At 47.1% G+C, this 24,339-nt stretch overlaps 1 protein-coding gene and 1 long non-coding RNA gene across 2 annotated transcripts; one reads left to right on the top strand and one right to left on the bottom strand.

Moving 5' to 3' along the window:
• Positions 1–1,776: 1,776 nt before the first annotated feature.
• LOC139084651 (uncharacterized) lies at positions 1,777–23,375 on the bottom strand. The gene is made up of 4 exons (XR_011542190.1): positions 23,280–23,375; positions 23,119–23,184; positions 18,135–22,955; positions 1,777–15,705 (listed from the first exon to the last, which is right to left on the bottom strand). It is a non-coding gene; the product is annotated as an uncharacterized lncRNA (long non-coding RNA).
• On the top strand, positions 9,489–20,470 carry LOC103541502 (cationic amino acid transporter 4-like). Its single transcript, XM_070628296.1, is given in 5 exon segments — positions 9,489–9,620; positions 17,786–18,807; positions 19,242–19,834; positions 20,089–20,197; positions 20,298–20,470. Coding segments are annotated over 5 exon segments (1,917 nt in total). The 5' UTR covers positions 9,489–9,600.
• Positions 23,376–24,339: the final 964 nt, after the last annotated feature.

Here is a 24,339-nt window from a genome sequence, read left to right as displayed (position 1 = left end):
AGCTACTAAAAATGAATAAGGAAAACACCTTTGTCTCAAGGAAAGTAGGATATATGTTTTCATTAAAGAAGCTACAAGGAATGGAAATGTTTTTGTTGTTTTGTTAAGAAAAATTTGTCCTGAAATAGTAGAAGGAAAGAAAGAAGGCGTGGGACAAATTCTGAATGTGAAAAAGGAGGTTATAGAAGGTTTGTGGATGAGGAACGCTGAGGAAAGAACTTTGTGCAGCAACACTTAGGGAAGAAAGCCTGCTATAAAAATTCTCTCAGGCTCTGAGTATCAGCTTTTCATTTGGCCAATTGTTGACCACAGAGCTACTGAAGAAATTAAAAAACCTTTAAAATATCTGCTTAGTTTTCAGCCAGAACAAACAGTAAATATTTTAACCTCAATTTTTCTAATTTTAGCTTCCCCTGGGCTGTTTAAGGGAATGACATAGCAGTTTACCAGGAAAACCCTCAGAGTCTCGAAAACTCTGGAGTTGCCCCTCAGGGCCCTCCTACAACAGTGGATGTGAGGGCGTCAGTAAGGCCACTAACCTGGTGGACTCCTGTTTACGGCTGTGAGGTCTTTCCTTTTAGGTCCCTCTTACAGCTTTAATTTTCCATTAGCTTTTTGCAACAAAACTTCCAATGAAGCCATTTTAGCATTTTGAAGCTTTGGTTTGGAGTGCACCTGTTAAATGATCTTATCTAGTTAGAATGTTCCCTCTACTGGCCATTGTGATTTTAAATCATCTTTAGTAATTTTGGTCCATTGAGATAGAAATCTACAAGAGAAGGGACCATAGTTCTTAAACAAAATCAGCTGGAGTTCCTGAGGGAGAAACTTCTTGGGAAACTTTGGAAAATGAAAGTCCCATGTGAAAGAAAAGCTCACAGACAGGAATGACAGTAGAGACATCCCTCAATTCAGTGAGAGTGCTCATAGAACAAGGCAACACCCTGTGGAGGGAATCCCATCCTTGGCAATGGCAGCCACACTGGACTGAGACAATCATCTCCTTGGCTGTCATCCTGATCCCCAAAAAAAGGCACTGACCTTGACCCACTGGAGGGAGGTCACAACCTGAGAGGACCCACAATCACCAGAGTCAGTGATCCATGGAAACAGTGAGCCCCAGGTGGCTCCTACAGGTACCATACCTGGTTCCAGGGAAGGGTGGTCCACAAAGATGAGATCATTTCAGGTCCCACTTTCTGACACCATGTATGTTAACCTATAAATAAAGAGCTAAAATGAGGGGCAGAGAGGCATTTATTTGGGGATCAGAGAACTGTAATTCAGGGAGAACAGACTCAGGTAGAAACCAAAACAGTGTCCACCTAGGGAGTAAAAGCCAGGGGTTTTTAAAGGCACAGAAAGAAGATTTGCATTACAAAGAATGTTAATTGGGGTTGGTAGCAAAATTTATTCTTGGCTAAAAATAATCAATTACTAATGCTGGCTAGAAGGGGACAAAAGTCCATCACTGTGAGGGGCTGCAGGTTTCTTGCAGCGTTACTCAGTTCAGAAGTTCATGTTCTGCTGGATGAGGACGTGCATGAGACCCATTTCCTTCATGGCCTCCCAGCTCCATTTTAAAGCCCTTACACATGAGTGACTGTTTCACATTCCACATCCTCAATCAGGTAACACACAAGGAGCCAGCTTGGGGGAAGCACTGGTCTCCCCACTTCTTACTCTGTTCCACTGTTTACCAGGCTCCATCTCTCTCTGGCACCCAGCCCTTCCTGCCCCTGGAGCTCTTTCTTAGAAACAGTTTGGTGCTTCATCTTTTGTTTTGATAACAACTTTATTCACATACCATAATGCTCAACAACTGAAAATGTATGCTTCAGTGTGTTCTGGTATAGCCACAGAATTGTGCAGCCATCACCACTATCTAATTCAGAACATTTCCAGCCCCCAAAAGGAAACTCTGCATCCAACAGCAGTCACTTCCCATTCCCCTCTCCCCCCTCCCCTGGCCACCACTGATCTACTCTCTGTCTCTATGATTTGCCTATTCTGGACATTTCATATCAATGACGTCAGACAACATGTGGTCTTTGTAACTGTCTTCTTTCCCTTAGTGTGATGTTCTCAAGATTCATCCATGTTTTATCACTACTTAGTTCATTCTTATGGACAAATAATATTCCATTGTATGGAGATTTCACATTTTATTTCTCCATCAGGAGTTGGTGGACATTTGAATTGCTCCTACTTTGGGGCTACTAGGAGTAATACTGCTATGAAAATTCATGTGCAAGTTTTTGTGTGGACACATGTTGTCATGTCTTGGGTACATACCTGTGGCAGAATGGCTGGATCATACAGTAACTTCATGTTTCACATTTTAAGTAACTGCCCAGTGGTTTCCCAAATCAGCTGCTCCATCTTACATTCCCACCAGCAGTGTGTGAGGGTTCCAGTCACTCTACATCATCTTCAGCACTTATTCTTGTCTGATTGTTTGACTGTAGCCATCCTAGGGGGTGCCTCACATTGTAGTTTTGATTTGCTTTTCTCTAACGACTAATGATGCCAAGAATCTTTCCATGTGCTTATTGGGCATTTGTATATCTTCCTCAGAGAAAAGTCTATTCAGATCCATTGCTTATTTCTCAATTGGGCTATTTATCTTTTTATTGTTAAGTTGTGAGTTCTTCATAGGGAATGATGTCAGCATCATGGCAGAGTGAGCTGTTCCCTTTGTTTCTTCCCTCAAAGTTACAACTAAATGGACATTCATTAACCAACAGAGGATCCCCACACAGCACAACAGGAATCCTGAGAGATCCACACAGATATACTTCTGAAGGTGTGTGGACTGGATCCCTGAGAAGCAGTGGAACTAGATAAGCACACCCCACCCACTCCCCAGTAGCAGCAAGCCAGGTTGCAGAGCCTCACACAGTGGCCATGCAACTGTAAGAGGAGGCAGGAGCAGCTCGGCCCAGACATGTGAATCTTTTTGGAGTGGTAGCCTGGCCTGCAGGAGTCCCCACTGTGCCATGGCAGCCCCACCTGAGAGATCACTCCCCACCAAGTGGCAAGTGGTGTCATCTCAGCCCCCATGAAGGTACCCCACACACCAAATGGAGCAGCTCAGCCAAACCACCCATGAACACAGAGTTGGCATGCATGTACACAACCCACCTGCTGAGCAAAGAGTCCCCACCCCCACAAGAGTGACCCACCAAGTGGCTGCAGCCAGCCTGCAGAAATGCAGCTGTACCCACACAACTTCCATCAGAAAAGGCAGGATCAGAAACACAGCTCCTGCCCCTCCCCAATGTTGGCAGGTGGAATCTGCCACTTGATACCACCACAGATGCATCAGTGAAGGATCTGTTCATCAAACACCATGAGACAGTAACACTTCAGGGCAGAAGGAAAGTGACAAGTCTCCCTAAACCAATACTGAAGTCACAGAAATTACAAACCTAATGACAGAGAATTTAAAATAATTGACATACAGAAACTCAATGAGTTACAAGAAAACTCAGAAAGATAGTTCAATGAGCTCAGGAATAAAATTAATGAACAGAAGGAATACTTCACCAGAGAGATTGAAGCCCTTACAAAAAACTATACAGAAATTCTGGATATGAAGGACACAATTAATGAGATAAAAATTAATCTAGAAATCATAAAAAATAGAGCTGACATTACAGAGGATGTTATTAGTGAATTAGGGGACAGGAATCTAGAAATGCTTCAGGTGGAGGAGGAGAGAGAACTAAGATTTTTTAAAAATGAAGAAATTTTTTGAGAAATATCCAACTCAATTAGGAAAAGCAACACAAGGATTATAAGTATTCCAGAAGGAGAAGTAGGGGAGAAAGGAGAAGAGCTTGTTCAAAGAAATAATACCTGAGAACTTCCCAAACCTGGGGAAAAACTAGACTTACAAGTACATGAAACCAATAGAACTCACAATTACATCAATGCAAAAAGACCTTCTCCAAGGCATATAATAGTAAAACTGGCAAATTGAATGACAAAGAAAAAACATTAAGGGCAGCAAGGCAGAATAAAATAAACTATAAAGGAACCCATATCAGGCTTTCCTCATATTTCTCAGCAGAAACCTTACAGGCTAGGAGAGATGGAATGATATATTGAAAATACTGAAAGACAAAAACTTCCAGCAAAGAATATTCTATCCAGTGAAACTATACTTCAGATATGATGGAGAAATAAAAGCTTTCCCAGATAAAATAAAAAAAAAAACCTGAAGGACCTCTCTTACAAAAAATGAAGAAGGAAGCCCTCCTACCTGTAACAAAAAGGCAAGGTTTACAAAGCTTTGAGCAGGGAGATAGACAAAATCAGAAAGTTGCAGCTCCTTATCAGAACAGATTATCAAACACACAATTATAACATTAAAGATAATGGGAAAGAAAGTATCAAAAATATTTATAAGCACTTCAATTTAGTCACAAACTCAGAACACAAAACAGAATAATTTGTGACAACAATACCTCAGAAGTGGAAGAAGAAAGGAATGAAAGCTGCTTAGGCTAATGGAGATGAGAGGCTATCAGAAAATAGACTATCTCATCTATGAGATCTTTTACACAAACCTCATGGTAGCCACTAAACAAAAATCAGAGCAGAGATACAAGTCATAAATAAAGAGAAAACTCAGAAAACCACCAAATTGAAAGGACTGTCAGAAATACAAGGGAAAAGAAATATACAACAACCAGAAAACAAGAGATAAAATGGCAGTATTAAGGCCTCACATATCAATGATCACTCTAAATATCAATGGATTGAATTCTCTGGTTAAAAGATACAGAGTGGCCAGATGGATTAAAAAACAAGACCCAACAATATGCTGCCTCCAGGAAACACACCTCAGACAAACACAGGCTCAGTTCAGAGTGAAAGGATGGAAGATGATACACTAAGCTAATGGCAAACAAAGAAAGCAAGTGTTGCCATACTTATATCAGACAAAGTAGACTTCAAGATAAAAAAGGCAATGAGAGACAAAGAGGGGCAGTACATAATGATAAAAGGGACATTCCACCAAGAGGACATAACATATAAATATGTATGCACCTAATACAGAAGCAACAAAGTACATAAAGCAACTATTGACAGACATAAAATGAGAAATTACAGCAACACAATAATAGCAGAGGACCTAAACACCCCACTTACATCAATGGATAGATCATCCAGAGAGAAAATCAACAAGGAAACAGTGGCCTTATATGAAACACTAGACCAGAAGGACTTGATAGATATATAGAGATCATTCCATCCAAAACAGCAGAATATACATTCTTCTCAAGTGCATATGGAACATTCTCAAAGATAGACCATATGTTGGGAAACAAGACAAGCCTCAATAAATTTAAGGAGATTGAAATCATATCAAGCATCTGTTCCAACCACAATGCTATGAAAATAGAAACCAACTGCAAGAAAAAATCTGAGAAAGCCACAATATGTGGAGATGAAACAACATGCTACTGAACAACCAGGGAATCAATTAATAAATCAAAAGAGAATTTTTAAAAATACCTAGAAACAAGTGAAAATGAAAACACAAAATACCATCTCTTGTGGGATGCAGCAAAAGCAGTGTCAAGAGGGAAATTCACAGCAATACAGACCCACCTTAACAAACAAGAAAAATCTCAAATAAGTAATGTCAAACTACACCTAACAGAACTACAAAAAGAATAACAAAGCCTAAAGTCAGCAGAAGGAGAGAAATAAAAATTAGAGCAGAAATAAATGAAGTAGAAACCAAAAAAAATAGTAGAAAGGATCAATGAAACTAAAAGCTGGCTCTTTGAGAAGCTAAAGAAAGTTGACAATCCCTTAGCCAGACTCATTAAGAAGAAAAGAGAGAAGGCTCAAATAAATAAAATTAGAAACAAAAGAAGAGAAATTACAATGGATACTGCAGAAATACAAAGGATTATAAGAGAATACCATGAAAAACTATATGCCCACAAATTGGAAAATCTAGAAGAAATGGATAAATTCTTAGACTCATACAACCTCCCTAAACTTAATCAAGAAGAAATAAAGAATCTGAATAGACCAATCACAAGTAAAGAGATTGAAACAGTAATTGAAAACCTCCCCAAAAATGAAAGTCCAGCGCCAGAGGGCTTCACTGGAGAATTCTACCGAACGTTCAAAGAAGATTTAATACCTGTCCTTCTCAAACTATTCCCAAAAATTGAAGATGATGGAACACTTCCTAACTCATTCTACGAAGCCAATGTCACCCTTGTCCCAAAGCTGGACAAGGACAACACAAATAAGGAAAATTACAGGCTAATATTGCTGATGAACATACATGCAGAAGTCCTCAACAAAATATTGGCAAGCTGAAAACAGCAATATGTTAAAAGGATCATACACCACGATCAAGTAGGATTTATACTGGGGACACAGGGATGGTTCAACATCTGCAAATCAATTAATGTCATACACCACATTAACAAAATGAGGAATAAAAAAACACATGATAATCTCAATAGATGCAGAGAAAGCATTTGACAAGATCCAACACCCATTTATGATTAAAATCTCGATTAAAAAATCTCAATAAAATGGGTATAGAAGGAAAGTACCTCAACATAAGAAAGGCCATATATGACAAACCCACAGCCAACATCATACTCACTGGGGAAAAACTGAAAGCCATCCCTCTGAGAACAGGAACAAGACAAGCGTGCCCACTTCTGCCACTCTTATTCAACATAATACTGGATGTTTTGGACAGAGCTATTAGGCAAGAAAAAGAAATACAAGTTATCCAGATTGGCAAGGAAGAAGTGAAACTCGCTGTTTGCATGTGACATGATTCTGTATACAGAAAATCCTAAAGAATCCATCAGAAAACTATTGGAAATAACCAAAAACTACAGCAAAGTTGCAGGGTACAAAATCATCTTACAAAAATCAGTTGCATTTCTATACCCTGATAACAAACTAGCAGAAAGAGAAATCAAGACTACAATCCCATTTACAATTGCAACAAAAAGAATAAAAATGGCTAGGAATAAATTTAACCAAGGAGGTGAAAGACCTATACAATGAAAACTATAAGACGTTATTGAGAGAAATTGATGATGACACAAAGAAATGGAAAGATTTTCCATGCACATGGATTGGAAGAATAAACATAGTTAAAATGTCCAAATTACCTAAAGTAATCTACAGATTCAATGCAATCCAAAGCAGAATACCTATGTCATTCTTCACAGAAATAGAACAAAGAATCCTAAAATTCATATGGGGCAACAAAAGACCCTGAACAGCCAAAGCAACCCTGGAAAAATGAACAAATCTGGAGGCATCACAATCCCTGACTTCAAAATGTACTACAAAACTATAGTAATCAAAACAGCATGGTACTGGCACAAAAACACACACCGATCAATAGAACATAAGTGAGACCCCAGAAATAAACCATACATCTACAGAAAGCTAATCTTCGACAAAGGAGCCAAGAACATACAATGGAGAAAGGAAAGTCTCTTCAATGTACGGTGTTGGGAATACTGGAGAGCCACATGCTGAAGAATGAAAGTAGAACATTATCCTACACCAAACGTGAAAATTAACTCAAAATTGATTAAAGACTTGAAAGTAAGGCGTGAAATCATAAAACTCCCAGAAGAAAATATAGACAGTACACTCTTTGACGTCAGTTTTAGAAGCATCTTTTTGAATACCGTGTCTACTCAGGCAAGTGAAACAAAAGAAAAAGTAAACAAATGGGACTACATCAGACTAAAGGGCTTCTGAAAAGCAAAAGAAATCAGGAACAAAACGAAAAGACAACCCACCAACTAGGAGAAATATTTGCAAATTGTATATCCAACAAGGGGTTAAGTTCCAAAGAACACAAACAAAAAAACAACAAAAAGACAAACAACCCAATCAAAAATAGGCAGAGGACATGAACAGACATTTTTCCAAAGAAGATATACAGATGGCCAACAGGCACATGAAAAGATGTTCAGCATCACTAATTATTAGAGAAATGCAAATCAAAACTACAATGAGATATCACCTTACAACTGTCAAAATGGCTATAATTAGCAAGACAAAAAATAATAAATGTTGGAGAAGATGTGGAGAAAAGGGAACACTCATACAATGCTGGTGGGAATGCAAACTGGTGCAGCCACTATGGAAAACAGTATGGAATCTTCTCGAAAAATTAAAAATAGAAATACGATATGATCTGGCTATCCCACTACTGGGTATTTATCCAAAGAACATGAAATCAACAATACAACAATACAAATACCATACACACCCCCATGTTCATTGCAGTATTACTCACAATAGTCAAGATGTAGAAGCAACTGAAGTGCCCATCAGTGAATGAATAGATAAAGAAGATACAATGGAATACTACTCAGCCATAAAAAAGACAAAATTGTTCCATTTCCAACAACATGCATGGATCTTGAGGGTATCATGTTAAGCAAAATAAGCCACACAGAGAAAGACAAATACCTTATGGTTTCACTTATATGTGGAAGATAAACAAACACATAGATAAAGAGAACAGATTAGTGGTTATACCAGCGGGGAAAGGGGTGGAAGGCTGGGCAAAAGGGGTAAAAGGTGCATATGTATGGTGGTAGCTAAAAACTAGACTATTGGTAGGGAGCACAATGCAGTGTATACAAAAACTGATAGATAATAACGTAGACCTGAAATTATACAGTGTTATAAAGCAATATGACCTCAAAATAATTGAAAAAAAGAGTTCTTTATATATTCTGGATACAATCCCCTTATCAGATATATGATTGCATATATTTTCTCCCATTCTGTGGATTTTCTTTTCACTTTCTTGATGGTATACTTTGTGCATGCAAGTTATTAATTTTGATGAAGTCCAACTTATCTACATTTTCTTAGATTGATTGAACTTTTGCTGTCATATTTAAAGAAAGGATTGGGGGAGGGCAAAATGGGTAAAAGGGGTAAATTATAGGATGATGGATGGAAACTACACTTTTGGTGTGAGCACGCTGTTGTGTATACAGATGTTGAACTATAATGTTGTACACCTGAAGCCTATACAATGTTATAAACCAATGTTACCTCAATAAAAGTAAAAACTAAAAGAAAGAAAGGAGCCATTGCCTAATCTGCAGTCATGAAGATTTACTCCTATGTTTTCTTCTAAGAGTTTCCTGGGAGTTTAGCTAAACTTCTCCATAGTGTTGCTGCCTCAGCATCCATTTCATGTGGACAAGCAGCCTGCAGGGCCTTTGAAGTGACTCTAGCACTTCTCTCCTGAGAGTGCACACCCTAGATAACCACCGGCAGAGTCACAAGTCAATGGAAGTTTCTGGTATGGCTTCCACCACTGCCCTTGTGAGAAGCATTCTCTCTGTCTCTCAGGGCCTTCCCCCTGCGCACCCCTTAGATAACAGCCCTGTGAGACTTACCAAAACCTCTTCTCGGTTTGAATTGACCAATCCAGACTTAGCCTGACAATCCCAAAGCACTCCACCTGTGGACCCCAATAGAGGCATATGCCCCAGGTCCTGCCCTGCTCTCCGCCTGCCCTCTGCCTTAACCTCCTGGTGCGGCCCCTCAAGGTATCCCATGGACCTTCTCCAGGACCTGTAACAAACTTCTCTATTTTGATAACTTTGTGGTCTTTGATGAACCAAGGCTTACCATCCAATACCCCCAGGGCTCTAATTAACAAACGTTAATTTGACGTTAATGTTATGTTAATCATAACAGCTATTACAGGCATATCTCATTCTATTGTGCTTTGCAGATATTGCATTTTTTACAAGTTTAAGGTGCAGGGGAGGAGGAGGAATTTCTCCCCTTTTCCCCTTCTGGTTCTCATGGCTGGTCAAAGAATTAAAAATGATATAAGGTAGGCTAGCTGGAAAAAATCAAACAAAGTTTAATACATGTACTTGAGGAACTCACATAAGCAGGAAGAATTCCAAAGACAGTCAGGCAAAATGAGGTGCATGTGTCCTTCTGAGTTAAGGAGAGGGAGATAAAGGTCTGAGACTTTAAAGGGGGAGATGACAATTTACAAGAAGATGAGCAGAGTTCATATGTGGTAAACAAATGTTTGTGTTGTGCCATCTATAGACAATGGGACCCGAAAGAGATCTTTGGATACAATGGCCCTTGCTAGATGCCTCCCTGCCCCCCACACCTAGAATTATCCATGGTAAGAGCCCCTCCTGGGACAGGCTCTTCTCTCTTAAATTCTTTTAGGCAATTTGGGGGAAGGTCAAATGATCTTCCAGAGTCTTCTGAGCTTTGATTGTCTTCAGCTCAAAATAATCTGCATAAAAGAGTGGCACATCTTCGGGTGGCCTGCCCTGAACCCCATCAAAGGTTTGTGGCAACCCTGCATCAAGCAAGACTATCGGTGCCATTTTTCCTACTGCATTTGCTCACTTTGGGTCTTTGTGTCACATTTCAGTAATACAATGTTTGAAGGTTTTCATCATCATTAACTTGTTATACTGATCTGTGATCAGTGACCTTTGATGTTACTATGGTAATCGTTTTGGTGTGCCACGAACTGTGCCCATGTGAGACAGCAAACTAAATTGATATATGTTGTGGGTGTACTGACTGCTGTACCCACCAGCCATTCCCCCATCTCTCTCCCTCTCCTCAGGCCTCCCTATTGCCTGAGACACAACAATGTGGAAATTAGGCCGATTAATAACCCTACAGTGGCCTCTATGTGTTCAAGTGAAAGGAAGAGTTGCATGTCTCTCACTTTAAATCGAAAGCTAGAAAGGATTAAGCTTAGTGAGGAAGGCGTGTCAAAACCCTAGATAGGCCAAAAGTTAGGTCTCTTGTGCCAAACAGTTAGCTAAGCTATGAATGCAAAGGAAAAGTTCTTGAAGGAAATTAAATGTGCTGCTCCAGTAAATACACGAATGATAAGAAAGCACAACAGCCTCATTGCTGATATGGAGAAACTTTAGTGTTCTGGATAGAAGATCAAACCAGCCATGACATTCCCTTAAACCAAAGCCTAATCCAGAGCAAGCCCCTAACTTTCTTCAATGCTATGAAGGCTGAGCCAGTGAAGAATCTGCAGAAGAAGAGGTTGACTCTAGAAGAGGTTAGTTCATGAAATTTAAGGAAAGAAGCCATCTCTATAACATAAAAGTGCAAAGTGAAGCAGCAAGTGCTGATGGAGAAGCTGCAACAAGTTCTCCAGAAGATCTAGCTGAGATCATTAATGAAGGTGGCCACTCTAAACAACAGATTTTCAGTGCACATAAAAGAGCCTTCTGTTGGAAGAAGATGCCATCTAGGAATTTCATCACTAGAGAGGAGAAGTCAATGCCTGGCCTCAAAGCTTCAAAGGACAGGCTGACTCTCTTGTTAGGGGCTAATGCAGCTGGTGATTGAAGTTGAAGCCGATGCTTATTTACCATTCTGAAAATGCTAGGGTCCCTAAGAATTGTGCTAAATCTACTCAGCCCATGCTCTATAAATAGAACAACAAAGCCTGGATGACAGCACATCTGTTTACAACACGGTTTGTGGAATATTTTAAGCCCAATGTTGAGACCTACTGCTCAGAAAAAAAAAGACTCCCCCTCAATATATTACTGCTCATTGACAATGAACCTGATCACCCAAGATGTCTGACGGAGATGCATAATTAGAATAATGCTGTTTTCGTCCCTGCTAACACAACATCCATCCTGCAGGATCTGGGCAGTAATGTTGATCATGAATCAAAGAGTAATTTTCACTTTCAAGTCTTTTTATTTCAGAAACACATTTCATAAGGTTATAGCTGTCATAGATAGTGATTCTTCTGATGGATCTGGGGAAAGGAAGTTGAAAACCTTCTGGAAAGGATTCACCATTCTACATGCCATTAAGAACATTTATGATTTGTAGGAAGAGGTCAAAATACCAACCTTAACAAGAGTTTGGAAGAAGTTGATTCCAACCCTCACGGATGACTTTGAGGGGTTCAAGACTCCAGTGGAGGAAGTAACTGCAGATGTGGGGGGAATAGCAGGAGAACTGGAATTAGAAGTAGAGGCTGAAGATGTGACTGAAATGCTGCAATCTCAAGACAAAACTTAATGGATGAGGAGTTGCTTCTTATGGTTGAGCAAAGAAAGTGGTTTCTTGAAATGGAATCTAGCCTGGGGAAGATACTGTGAAGATTGTTGAAATGACAATAAAGGATTTAGAATATTACGTAAACTTAGTTGATGAAGAAGTGACAAAGTTTGAGAGGAGCGGCTCCAACTTTGAAAGAAGTTCTGTGGGTAAAATGCTACCAAACAGCATCACAGGCTGTAGACAAATTGTTTGTGAAAGGAAGAGCCTATCGATGTTCCAGACTTCACTGTTGTCTTATTTGAAAAAATCTCCACAGCCATCCTAACCTTCAGCAACAACCACCCTGATCAGTCAGCAGCCATCAACACCGAGGCAAGACTCTTCCCCAACAAAAAGATTACAACTCTCTGAAGGTTCAGATGATGGTTAGTTTTTAGCAATAAAGTATTTTTTAATTAATGTTTGTAATTCTTTTTTTAGTCATAATTCTATTGCACGCCTAATACACTACCGTACAGTGTAAATAAAACTTTTATATGCACTGGGAAACAAAAAATTCATGTGACTCACTTTGCTGTGACATTCATTTTATTCTAGAGCTCTGATACTGAAACCACAATATCTCCAAGGTCTGCTTGTACAATTTCAGCTCATCAATTTAGGTCTTTGATCCATTTTGAGTTAATACTTGCATGTGGTGTGAGGTAGGAGTCTGACTTCATTCATTTGCATGTGGAGATCCAGTTGTTGCAGTGTGTTGAGAAGACTATTGTTTCCCCCATTGAGTTGTTTTGGCACTCTTGTCAAAAAGGAATTGGACATCAAGAGAACGAGAAGATGAGGCATAGACTAGGGGGAAAATATTTCTAAAAGACATATTTGATGAAAGATTGTTATAAAAATAAACAAAGAACTCTTAAAAATCAACAATAAGAAAACCAAAAGCCCAATTAAAAATGGGCAAAATATCCAGACACCTCACCAAAAAAGACGTACAGTTGGAAAATAAGCCTATGAAAAGATGCTCCACATCCTATGTCATTAGGGAATTGCAAACTAAAACAACAATGAGATGCCAGTACACACCTGTTAGAATGGCAGAAATCCAATACACTGACAACACCAAATGTTGCTGAGGATGCAGAGTAACAGGAGCGCTCATTCATTGCTGGTGACAATGCAATATGGCACAGCAAGTTTGGAAGACAGTTTGGAAATTTCTTACAAAACTGAACATAGTTTTATCCTATGAATCAACAACCACACTCCTTGCATTTACCCAAATGAGTTGAAAACTTCTGTCCACACAAAAACCTGCACACGGATGTTTACAGCAGCTTCATTCATAATAGCCAAAACTTGGGAGCAACCAGGATATCCTTCAGTAGGTGAATGCATAAATAACTGTGGTTCATCCAGACAATGGAATATTATTTAGCGCTAAAAATGAATGAGCTATCAAGCCATGAAAAGACAAGGAGAAACTTAAGTGCATATTACTAAGTGAAAGGAGCCAATCTGAAAAAGCTACATACTGTATGATTCGATTACAACTCTATGACCTTCTGGAAAGGCCAAACTGTGGAGACAGTGAAAAGATCAGCGGTTGCCAGGGGTTAGTGGGGAGGAGGGATGAAGAGGTGAAGCACAGAGGATTTTTAGGGCTTACTGTAATAGTGTGCACACGTCATTCTACATTTGTCAAACCCATGGAATGTACAACACCGAGTGAACCCTAATGTAAACCATGGACTAGGTGATAACGATGTGTCACTGTAGGTTCATCAGTTATAATAAATGTACCAATCTGGTGGGGGATGTTCATAGTCAGGGAGGCTGTGCATGTGTGGGGGCTGAGGGAATATGAGAACTCCACCTTCTGCTCAATTTTGTTGTGAACCTAAAACTGCTGTAAAAAAAAATAAAGTCTATTTTTTAAAAATCTATTGGCCATAATTTTAAATTGGTCATAAATTTTTAAAAATTATTTTCCCATGTTTTTGAATTCTCAATTCTATTCCATTGATCTATGTCTATCTTTATGTCAGTAACACACTGTCTTGATTCCTGTAGCTTTATAGTCAGTTAAGAAATCAGAACATGTAAGTCCTCCAACTTTGCTCTTTGTCAAAATTGTTTTGGCTCTTCTGGGTCCCTTGCACCTCCACATGAATTTTAGGATCAACTTGATGATTTCTGCAAAATAGGCATTTTGGATTTTAATAGAGATTTAACTGAATCCGCAGACCAATTTGGGGGGTATTGCCTTCTTGACAATATTAGGTATTCCAGTCCATGAACATGGGATGTCTTTCCACTTATTTAGGTCTTATTTAACTTTTTTCAATGATATTTAGTAGTTGTCAGTGTACAAGTCTTGCATTTCTTATGTTAAATTTACTCTAAATATGTTTATACATAAATTTTTTTGATGCTTTGTAGGCAGAATTGTTTTCTTAATTTCATTTCTGGATAGTTCATTGTAGACGTATAGAAATACAATTGGTTTTTGTATATTGATCTTGTGTCCTGCACCTTTCCTGAATTGGTTTATTAGTTCTAATATTTCTGTGTGGATTCCTTAGTATGTTGTCTAGGAAAGATCATGTCATCCGAGGCTAGAGATAGTCTTAGTTCTGCCTTTCCAACCTGGAGTCCTTTTGGTTTTGTTTTGTTGGTTTTTTGTTTTGTTTTGTTTTACGGGTTTTTTTTTTTTTTTTTGAGGAAGATTAGCCCTGAGCTAACTACTGCCAATTCTCTTCTTTTTGCTGAGGAAGACTGGCCCTGGGCTAACATCCATACCCATCTTCCTCTACTTTATATGTGGGACACCTACCACAGCATGTCTTTTGCCTAGCAGTGCCATGTCCGCACCAAGGATCCAAACTGGCGCACCCCGGGCTGCCAAGAAGCAGAATGTGCAAACTTAACCACTGCACCACCAGGCCGGCCCCTGGATTCCTTTTATTTCATGTTCTCACATAATTGCCATGGCCAGAGCCTCCAGTAAAATGTTGGATACAAGTGGTGAGAGGACCTCCCGATGTTGTTCCTGAGCAAAGGGAAAGCTTTCGGTCTCTCACCACTGAGCACAACAGCCGAGGGATTTTCGTGGATGGTCTTCGTCAGTTTGGGGGGGAGCGGAGGTCCCTTCTATTCCAGGTTTGTTGACTTTTTTCTGTGTCTGTTGAGACAATGGTGTGGTTTTTGTCCTTTATTCGATTAGTCTGGCATACTACATTGATTTTCATATGTTAATTCAATCTTGCGTTTCTAGGATAAATCCTACTTGCTAATTTTTATATGTTGCTGGATTCAATTTGCTGGTACTCAGTTGAGCAATTCTGCATTTATATTCATAAAAGATGTTGGTCTGTAGTTTTCTTTCCTTGTGATGTCTTTGCTGGGTTTGGTGTCAGGGTGCTCCTGGCTGTGTAGGATGAGGTGGGAAGTGTTCTCTCTTCTTCTTGTATTTTTGGTGCTTTCTCTTCACTGCATCTCTAGGTGTTTCTCAGTGTAACTGCCTTGCTCACTGGGGTCCAGCACTTGGCCCAGCCATGTCCCTAGAAGTTTACAGTTTACTGCGTCGACCACACTTGACCACGAATACCCATCGGATATTGGAGCCTGTGAAGAGGGTGTGGTGAGAGCCCTTCTCTGGGTAGATGAAAAGTCAGTGCTCTGAAACCCTGCACAACAGCTCTCATGTGGCCATCAGTCAGGCCTTGGGGGAGCTCCTGCATTTTTCTGGGTTTCTGTGAAGGCGTTTCAGAGCAAGGAGCATCTGCTCAGTTATGCTGAGGCCACACAGGAGCGAGGTGCGGGAGGTGTCACCCCTGCAGGAAGTGGGAGCCCATCTGAGAAGCCCCTCAAGACAGTGTCAGCCACATACCAGAAGGGAGCAAGGGGCTGGCTAAGGCAGAGTGTTCCAAGTGGCACCATCTTGCCTGGGAGTCCACCACTCTGTCACCAGCCTGCTGAGCCAGACAGCCTGTAGAGGCCCCTAACGTCCTATCCCACAAACCACATAGAAACCTGACAACATGGAGAGAGTTCTGGGGGAAGAGGATGACTGTTTTGGTTTTGCTTTTCTCGGATGGATTGTCCTCATTTTGCTGTAAACAAGTTCACACCCTGTCACACCAGCCTTTCCACTTTCAAAGGAGTGGAAAGAGCAGAAGGACAAAGACCCCTCAGCCCCAGGAATAAATAAGCCTCGGGGCTTTGTGATGGTCACGTGACCAGACATGTGATGTGTCCCCATGATGCAGGGACTGGCATGAAGCAGATGCTCAGTCCATGACACCTCTCACAGATATCCACAAGTAGGGAGCCATTGTTTGGGTCCCCTAGGCTTGACAGTTGCTCCTGGGCTGGGAGGGGCTGCCATTGATGTCTGAGGGCCCCTAGGTGTGCCCTAAGCTGGAGGGCTGGAGGTCGTCCCCAGGGCTCTGCTTGCCTCCTTTCAGGACACTGTCTGTAGCTGGAAGCTCAGAACAGCCAGCATGAGTTCTGCCAATTTACAGAACACTCCCCACAGCCGGGCGCTCCCTTGTCAGTGGGTGAGGGTGGCTTACTGCCATCCCATTGTGCCAGAGGTCAGGGACTGCCCAGGGCCTCTCAGCCACATTCAGACCCTCATCTTACCAGCGTCTTGCCTGACTCCCGCAGCCCCAACACCTCCCAGGGTCGAGGGGCCTGGATGGTGCCCAGCTGGTGGGGTCTGTGTGTTAGGATGAGGAATCATGTAGGGTATCAGCAGCAGTGTTAACTGGGTGGGCTCCAGATCCCTCCCAGACCTGGACCTTAGCCTCCACCCACCTCCTGAGGCCACCCTGGTGACCTGGGCTAGTCAGTTACCCTGTGGCCTGGGCTTCCTCATCTGTGAGCCAGGCACAGTCATAGGGCTTCCCCAGAACCTGGTGAGCTCTTGTCTTGACCGTGTGAGGTGTGGGCAGGGTGGGCTGAGTGCGTGTGGGACTGTGAGGCAGGGTCCAGTGCTGGATCTGGCACCCAGGGGTGGAGCAGGCCCAGCGTGCTGAGGGGCAGCAATGGGGACAGCAGGGGATTCAGAGCAAGTCCTGTGTGGTTGAACTCAGCCAGAGAGGTCATGAAGCCTAGGGTACCTAGGGACAGCGGTGTGGCAAAAGTTTCTCTGGCACTGGTGAAGCAACAGTGTGTCAAGGTGCAGGGTGGGGACGCAGGGCCTTGGCATTGGGCGCAGGGCTCAGGGTGCCCCCCACTCCCAGTGGGGTGAAATGATAGACCAAACTGGAAGGCAGGGGATGGGGCATGAACATCACTGTCTGAGGTCAGGTGGCCACCTGGGTGAAGCCCAGGGCCACAGCATCACTCCAATCCTGGGTCCTGGAGGCCTGGCCCCATTCTTGGGAAGCCTCAGGTTTCCAATGTGCTCTGGGATCCCAGAGCACAGGAGGGGTTCCTAGCCTGGCTCCCTGGGGCTGTCCCCTCCCCACTCTCAGGACCCCTCCCAAACACCCAGTCCCTTGCTCGAGAGGCAAGCCGAAGGGATCCCCACACTTCCCTGTGGCCTCCTGCCTACCCGGCTGCCAGGCCCTGAGCCTGCCTCATCCAGGCCTCCAGCTGCCAGTGGTTCCAGGCTTGGGTCCCCAGGGCAGGGTCAGAGCAAGGACTGAAGGCTGGTCAGGACCCAGGGAAACCTGTCACTCCCCTCTCATCCTTGTAGGTGCCAGCAGCTGACTTGGTGCTCCTCTCAACTGCCCACCATGGCCCGGGGGCTGCCCAGCACCTCCAGCCTGGCACGCTTCTGCCAGAAGCTGAACCGGCGGAAAACACCGGAGGAGCCCACCACAGAGACATCACTGCGGCGTTGCCTGAGCACACTGGACCTGACACTGCTGGGTGTGGGTGGCATGGTGGGCTTTGGCCTCTATGTGCTCACAGGCACCGTGGCCAAGAGGATGGTTGGCCCTGCGATGCTTGTGTCCTTCAGCGTGGCCGCTGTGGCCTCCCTGCTCACAGCCCTATGCTACGCGGAGCTTGCAGTGCGTGTGCCCTGCAGGGGCTCTGCCTACCTGTTCACCTATGTATTCACGGGTGAGCTGTGGGCCTTCCTCGTTGGCTGGATCATGCTCATCCAGTGCCTCCTTGGTGGATCCGCCGTGGCCCGCATCTGGAGCAGCTACCTGGATGTCATCTTTAGCCACCGCATCCAGAGTTTCACTGAGGCCCATGTGGCCATCTGGCAGTTGCCCATCCTGGCCCGGTACCCAGACTTCTTGGCTGCTGCCATCATACTTTTGGTCTTGGCTCTCATCTGCTGTGGAGCCCGTGTCTCTTCCTGGCTCAACCACACCTTTTCTGCCATCAGCCTGGCCATCATCCTCTTCATCATCATCCTGGGGTTTGTCCTGGCCCGCCCGCACAACTGGAGTGCTGAGGAGGGCGGCTTTGCACCCTTTGGTTTCTCTGGCGTCATGGCTGGTGCTGCCACCTGCTTCTACACCTTTGTGGGCTTTGGCGCCATTGCTTCCTCCAGCGAGGAGGCCCGGAACCCAAAGCGAGCCATTCCTATGGCCATCGCTATCTCAGTTGGTCTGATGGCTGGTGCCAACATCCTTGTCTCCACTGTGCTCACCCTCATGGTGCCCTGGCACAGCCTAGACCCTAACTCAGCCCTTGCTGATTCCTTCCTCCAGCGGGGCTATAGCTGGGCGGCCTTCATCGTGGCAGCTGGTGCAATCTGTGGTAAGGGGCTCTTCTGAACAAGGTGGGAGGGAACAGAGGGGTGGGACCCCTGGAGGCTTAGGGCACACATCTCCATCGGGGCCTGTGCTCCCAGTTGCATCCTGGGCCCATGATTAAACTCTCTACCTGGACACCTTGGGAGGGAGCACTCACCGCCCCTCCCAGTCATACACGGAATGTCAGTTCTGGGCATGTGCTTCCAGATCCTTCCAGGCAGAGGGATTCAGTCCTCGTCAGATTCTCCAGTGGGTCTGTCACCTAAACTAGGGATGTCCCATTCCTGGGTGGTGAGGGGGAGCAATCCAGCACCCACTCTCAGAGCCCAGACAAACTCATGCCCGTGTTCCCAAGGGGCCACCCATGCCCTAGTCCCCAGCAGCAGCCCCCGATGGGCCTGTGCACCATGGTGACCAGTCTCCCACCCTCCTCCACAGCCATGACCACTCTCCTGCTCACCATCTTCTTGTTCGTGCCACGCATGCTCTGTGCCATGGCTGCCGACGGGCTCTTCTTCCAGGTGTTTGCCCGCGTGCACCCCCGGACATGAGTGCCTGTGGTGAGCCTCCTGGTGTTCGGGATTCTCATGGCTTTCCTGGCGCTGCTGCTGGACCTCCAGGCACTGGTCCATTTCCTGTCTATTGGAACACTTCTGGTCCTCACTGTCCTGACCATTAGCATTATCATGCTACGCTTCCGAAAGTCCCCTCCATCCAGTTCTCAGGGCCCAGGCAGCCCTGTGGGCAGAGAGCAGACCTCAGCCCCTGAGCCCGGGCAGCTGCGACCAGCCCTGAGGCCCTACCTCCGCTTCCTGGGTGGGTGCAGGCCTGGAGTCGCTGTGGCCTGGGCCCTCGGTGTCCTGGTGGCCTCAGCCATCACTCTGGACTGCGTGCTGGTCTTCGGGGACTCGGCCCTGCACCTCCCGCCCTGGGGCTACACCCTGCTGCTCCTGCTTAGCTCCGCCACGTTTCTGCTCAGTCTTCTCGTCCTGGGGGCCCACCAGCAACAGCACCGGCAGGACACCTTTCAGGTACTTCCTCCAGCCAGCACCCACCGTGCTCAGCCCAGCTGGCTCCCTTCGCCCCTTCCTCCTCTGCCGTGGCAGGATGCACCAGGGCCGCAGGGTGGGGGAGGCCAGTACCCCACAACCCTCTCTCTGCATGGCGGGTGGGCCCTTGTCTCCAGAATCTCCAGAGGCAGAGAAAGGCTCTGTGGACTCCTGAGAAATCAGGCCCTGGGCCAGCAGCCCTTCCCTGCAGCCCAGCCCTGCCCTTGTCCCCTCAGGTCCCCATGGTGCCCCTGACTCCCGCCCTGAGCATCCTCCTCAACATCTTCCTCATGCTGCAGCTGAGCTACGTGGCCTGGCTGTGCTTGTCCATCTGGCTGCTGATTGGTGAGTGGGGGCCAGGCTGGGACCCCAGGGGGCTGCAGGAGGAGGGCACACAGGGAAGCAGGGCTGGGACCTGCCCCTCAGGCTTATGCCACCCTTGCAGGACTTGTGGTGTATTTTGGCTATGGCATCTGGCACAGCAAGGAGAACCAGCGGGAGCAGCCGGGGTTGACTGCCACACACGGCAGCCTGGAGGAGATGGTGCCAGCCCTGCAGTCCCCCAGCCAGGCACCGGCCCAGGAGCCCAGACTCACGGAGCAGCCCTCTAGTCCATGAGGACTACTGGGACTTGACTGCCCTCCCCCACCTCCTTGGGAGGCCGGAGAAGCTGGCAGCCCCTCTATCTGGGGTAGCTTGGGTTTGCAGGCCTGCCCATGCTGGGGGGTCCTCAGGACCTCAGGACCTTAGCCCAGGTGCCAAGCTTTGAGTCTTGGGGAGTGGGCCATGGGCAGCGCTGGTGTGGGGGTCTCTTTGCCCAGCGTCTTCCAGTTTACGACCAACTCCAGCTACCTGAGCAGGTGGAGTAGGGCGGGCAGGGAAGAGGCCCGAGTCCCAAGGATCCACAATAATAACAGATCGGCCAGCAATGTGGCCTGCTGCTGTGTCCACTGTGGGGTCTTTGTGATCCTTAGTCCTTACCTGTCCCCAGGAACCAGATGATTATCTCCAACCTACAGCACATTTGACAAGGTTCTATAAGGTGAGGGTGCCAGTTCTGGGACAGCCCTGAGCCAGGGACATGGCCAGACCTCGGTCCTGGGATTCTGCCCTCAAGCCAGTGCCCTCTGCCCAGCTCACAGGGGAGCTACACATACCAGGCATAGAGGGGTCCCTGACAGGGCGGGGCCAGGCTCCCTGCCAGGCTCCCCACATGTCCCCTTCGGGGTAGATCCAGAGAGCAGAGCCTGGACCCCAAGGAGGCCACCTAGAAAGGGCAGTGCAGTTCCAGGGTTCCCTCGGTTTCCCAGAGCCCCCAGAGAGCAGGGCAATCCTGAGGCCTGCCCTGGATGGAGAGGGCTCCCTGCCCGGGCACATACATCTCTCAGGCACAGGCCCACATGGCCCACATGGTCCCCTGGGCATGCATCCACGTGCAGACTGAGGCAGCAGCTGTTTCCCAGCCCAGGGCGGCCAGCAGCTTCCAGCGGCGTCTCTCCCTGCCACTCCCTCAGGGCTTTGTGACAAAAGCTCAGGGTGGGACACACGTGTGCCTGTGGGGACACAAGTGCCTGGGCCTGCTCCAGGTACCTTCAGCCTACCTGGTGACAATGGGACCCCATCTTTGGGGGTTCCCAGGCCCCAGAGGGGTCTTGGCTTGGCTCCTGCAGCCCCATCCCTCCCCTCCTGACCGTGGGCCCAGGACATGGGGAAATTCTCCAGCAGGCAGGACTTAGGCCCCCAGGAGGATTCCAGAGCCTGAACCAGGTCAGCCTGCTGGGGGCCCCGTGTCCTCTGTTAGGGACATTCTCTCCAGCCCCTGGGCTCCCACTGGGGTCTTGGTCAGAGCGTGGTCCTCGTGCAGTTGCTCTGGCTGGAGTAGGCAGCTGCCCAGACATATTCTTGGGTGTGACCTTGGGCAGCAGTGACATATGTGTCCAGATATACAGCCTCCCCACCCCATGGCTCCCAGGAGCCCAGTGAGCAGGTTCCAGGGCATTGGGCTGGGGGTTACAAAGGAGACAGACAGAAGGACCCAAAGGACCCCATGCCCACCAACTCAGCCCCTCTGCTGCTCCCATCCCAGCCCTCCACAGCCCGAAAGCTAGCACCAGGAAGGGGCTGGTACTCATCAGCTGAGCAGGTATGGGCCCAAGAGGGTCCTGTGCCCTTAAATGGGGTCCTAGGAGGTCGGATCATCTGCCCACCACACTCCTCGCTCCGTGGATGAGGCCCAGAGCTGGGAGGGGCCCTGACCTGGGAACCCAGCACAGAGCAGCTGCCACAGCTCCTCTTGTCAGGCTGCCTTCTCCCTGGCCTTGGACTCTGGCTGCACAGACCCCAGTGCGGGGCAGCTGAGAGGGCAGGGGCTCTCCCTGTCAGAGGGTGCCAGCAGGGGGAGGAGGGCTGGGAGCCAGGCAGGCCCAGAGGCGACCACCGCCAGTGTGGTGGACAGCTGGAGAGCGGGGAGCTGCTGGGAACACTGGAGACGGGGCCTGGGAGAGCGTCTCCAGCCCCAGGCGGAGCCCCACTGGACCAGGGCCCTGCATCTGTTCCCTGCAGTCTCTACACAAAACTGGCTTCTGTGGTCCCCAGGCAGCACCTGCCGAGGCTGGAGCTCAGGGAGGGACAGTCTATCTGGGAGCTGAAGGGTAGAATTCTCCCCCCACCTCTGCCCTGGTCCTGCCAGGGCTTCAGCCATGAGTAGCCAAAGTTGGACCCCCAACCTTTCCAGTCCTCAACCCCCAACCAGCAGAGAAAGGCTACAGGCCTCAGGAATGGGCCAGCGAGTGGGTGCCAGTCCCACCCTGGTGACGGTGTCCAGCTCCCAGCAGAAGCAGTGGGGACAGGTGCTGGGCCCCGTCTAAGGCACCTGGGCAGCCAGATGTGGGGGTGGGGAAGCCGCCTGTCTGCTCAGGGTTGGCAGTTCCCTTTGGGGCCTTTGCCTGCAGATGAGGACAGCAGGGCGGGGCTCCAGCCACCATCCTCCAAAGTGTAGCCCAGGGTCAGGCAGGCCCGCAGCCCCCTCCTCATGCTTGGTCCTCCAGTAGAAATGGGCTTCTCCATCCACGTACAACAGCAGTAGGTCACAGAAGGGGGTGATCTGGGAGAGGCAGAGCAGACACACGGCCTGGCCCCCAAACTGCCATCCCACCGCCTCCCCAGCCCTCACCCCAAGACTCAGTGTCAGCCCTGAGAGCCCGGGGGTACACTCAAGGGGCACATGGTTGCCAGCAGCTAGAGGGAGCCAGGATGGTCAGACTCACCACACCCAGCCGGGCCGCTCCAGTGCCCAGAGCGAGGGTTGTGAGGATGAGCCCGAACTTCCCTGCCTGAGAGAGACCTGGGCTGAGCCTCTCTGCCTGTGGCTGTCATTCCTCCCACCCCTCACCCCTGCCCACCCCACCTGCCCCAGCCTGGCCCCTACCTGCCCAGGGACGAGGATGTCAAAGCGGATCCCGTAGAGCTGAGCAGGCTCCGGGCCTCCACGCCTGAGGCCTCCCCCCACTGAGCGGCTGTTCTGGGGCAGGAGAGAGTCCAGTGGCTGCTCTGCCCACTCCTGGGTGGCCTGGCCCTCACAGGCCTCATCTTACTCATCCACTGACTCCATCCACCCCAGCCTGAGTCCTGGGTCTCAGCCCTGTGTCACTGCTGACGACACAGGGGACAAGCAAGCTGGGACCTGCCTCTCAGAAGCTCCCTGCCTGCTGAGGGGACGGGGATAGAGGGGTCCCTAAACAGACACTGGTAGTGGGGATTGAGGAGGTGGGGCATCCCGGGGCTGTGGGGTCCAGAGAGGGGCACTCACTCTCCCCCGGGAACCAGGGAAGACTTCCTGCCAGGAGACCCTCAGGCTGGACTCCCAGGGCTCAGGGAGGAGCTCTAGGCAGAGACAGAGGGCGGGGAGAGTGCAGAGGGGAGGGGAGCAGGGTGTGGGCGGGTCCAGCCCCACATGGTTGCACAGGGCTGGGGGGCCAGCGAAGCCAGGCCAGGAGGACCCAGCAGGCAGTGTCATGGGCGTCACCTCCAGGGCTGGTGGCTGTGTGCACATATGTGTGAGGGTGACGAGGTGACATGAGGGGGCAGAAGGATGGGACAGTCTCCTTAGGAGCCTCAAAGACATGAGAATATATGCAACGCAAGAGCCTTGAGTGCATCTTGGATTAAAAAATAAAAGATTTAGGACCATTTCTGGCACAGCTGGGGAAATTTAATATTAGATTTATCTGCCAATGTTAAATTTCCTGAGTGTGAGAAGAGAACAGCGGTCACCTGGGGAAGGTCCTCATTCTCAGGACAGCAGTGAGAGGGGTGAGTGTCTGGATACCTGCCACTTACTTTCCAACAGTTTCCTGTGAAATCCATCTAAATATACCCGGTTCTCGAGAGAGGAAGAGAGAGAGGAAATGGGGCAGAATGGTGGAAAAAAAAAAAAAACAACACAAAAACAAGTGTGGTGAACCCAGATGAAGGCTACATGAGTTTTT

Source organism: Equus przewalskii, chromosome 7 (genome assembly GCF_037783145.1).
Source record: "Equus przewalskii isolate Varuska chromosome 7, EquPr2, whole genome shotgun sequence".
NCBI lineage: Eukaryota > Metazoa > Chordata > Mammalia > Perissodactyla > Equidae > Equus > Equus przewalskii.
This window is presented reverse-complemented; position numbering and strand designations above follow the sequence as displayed.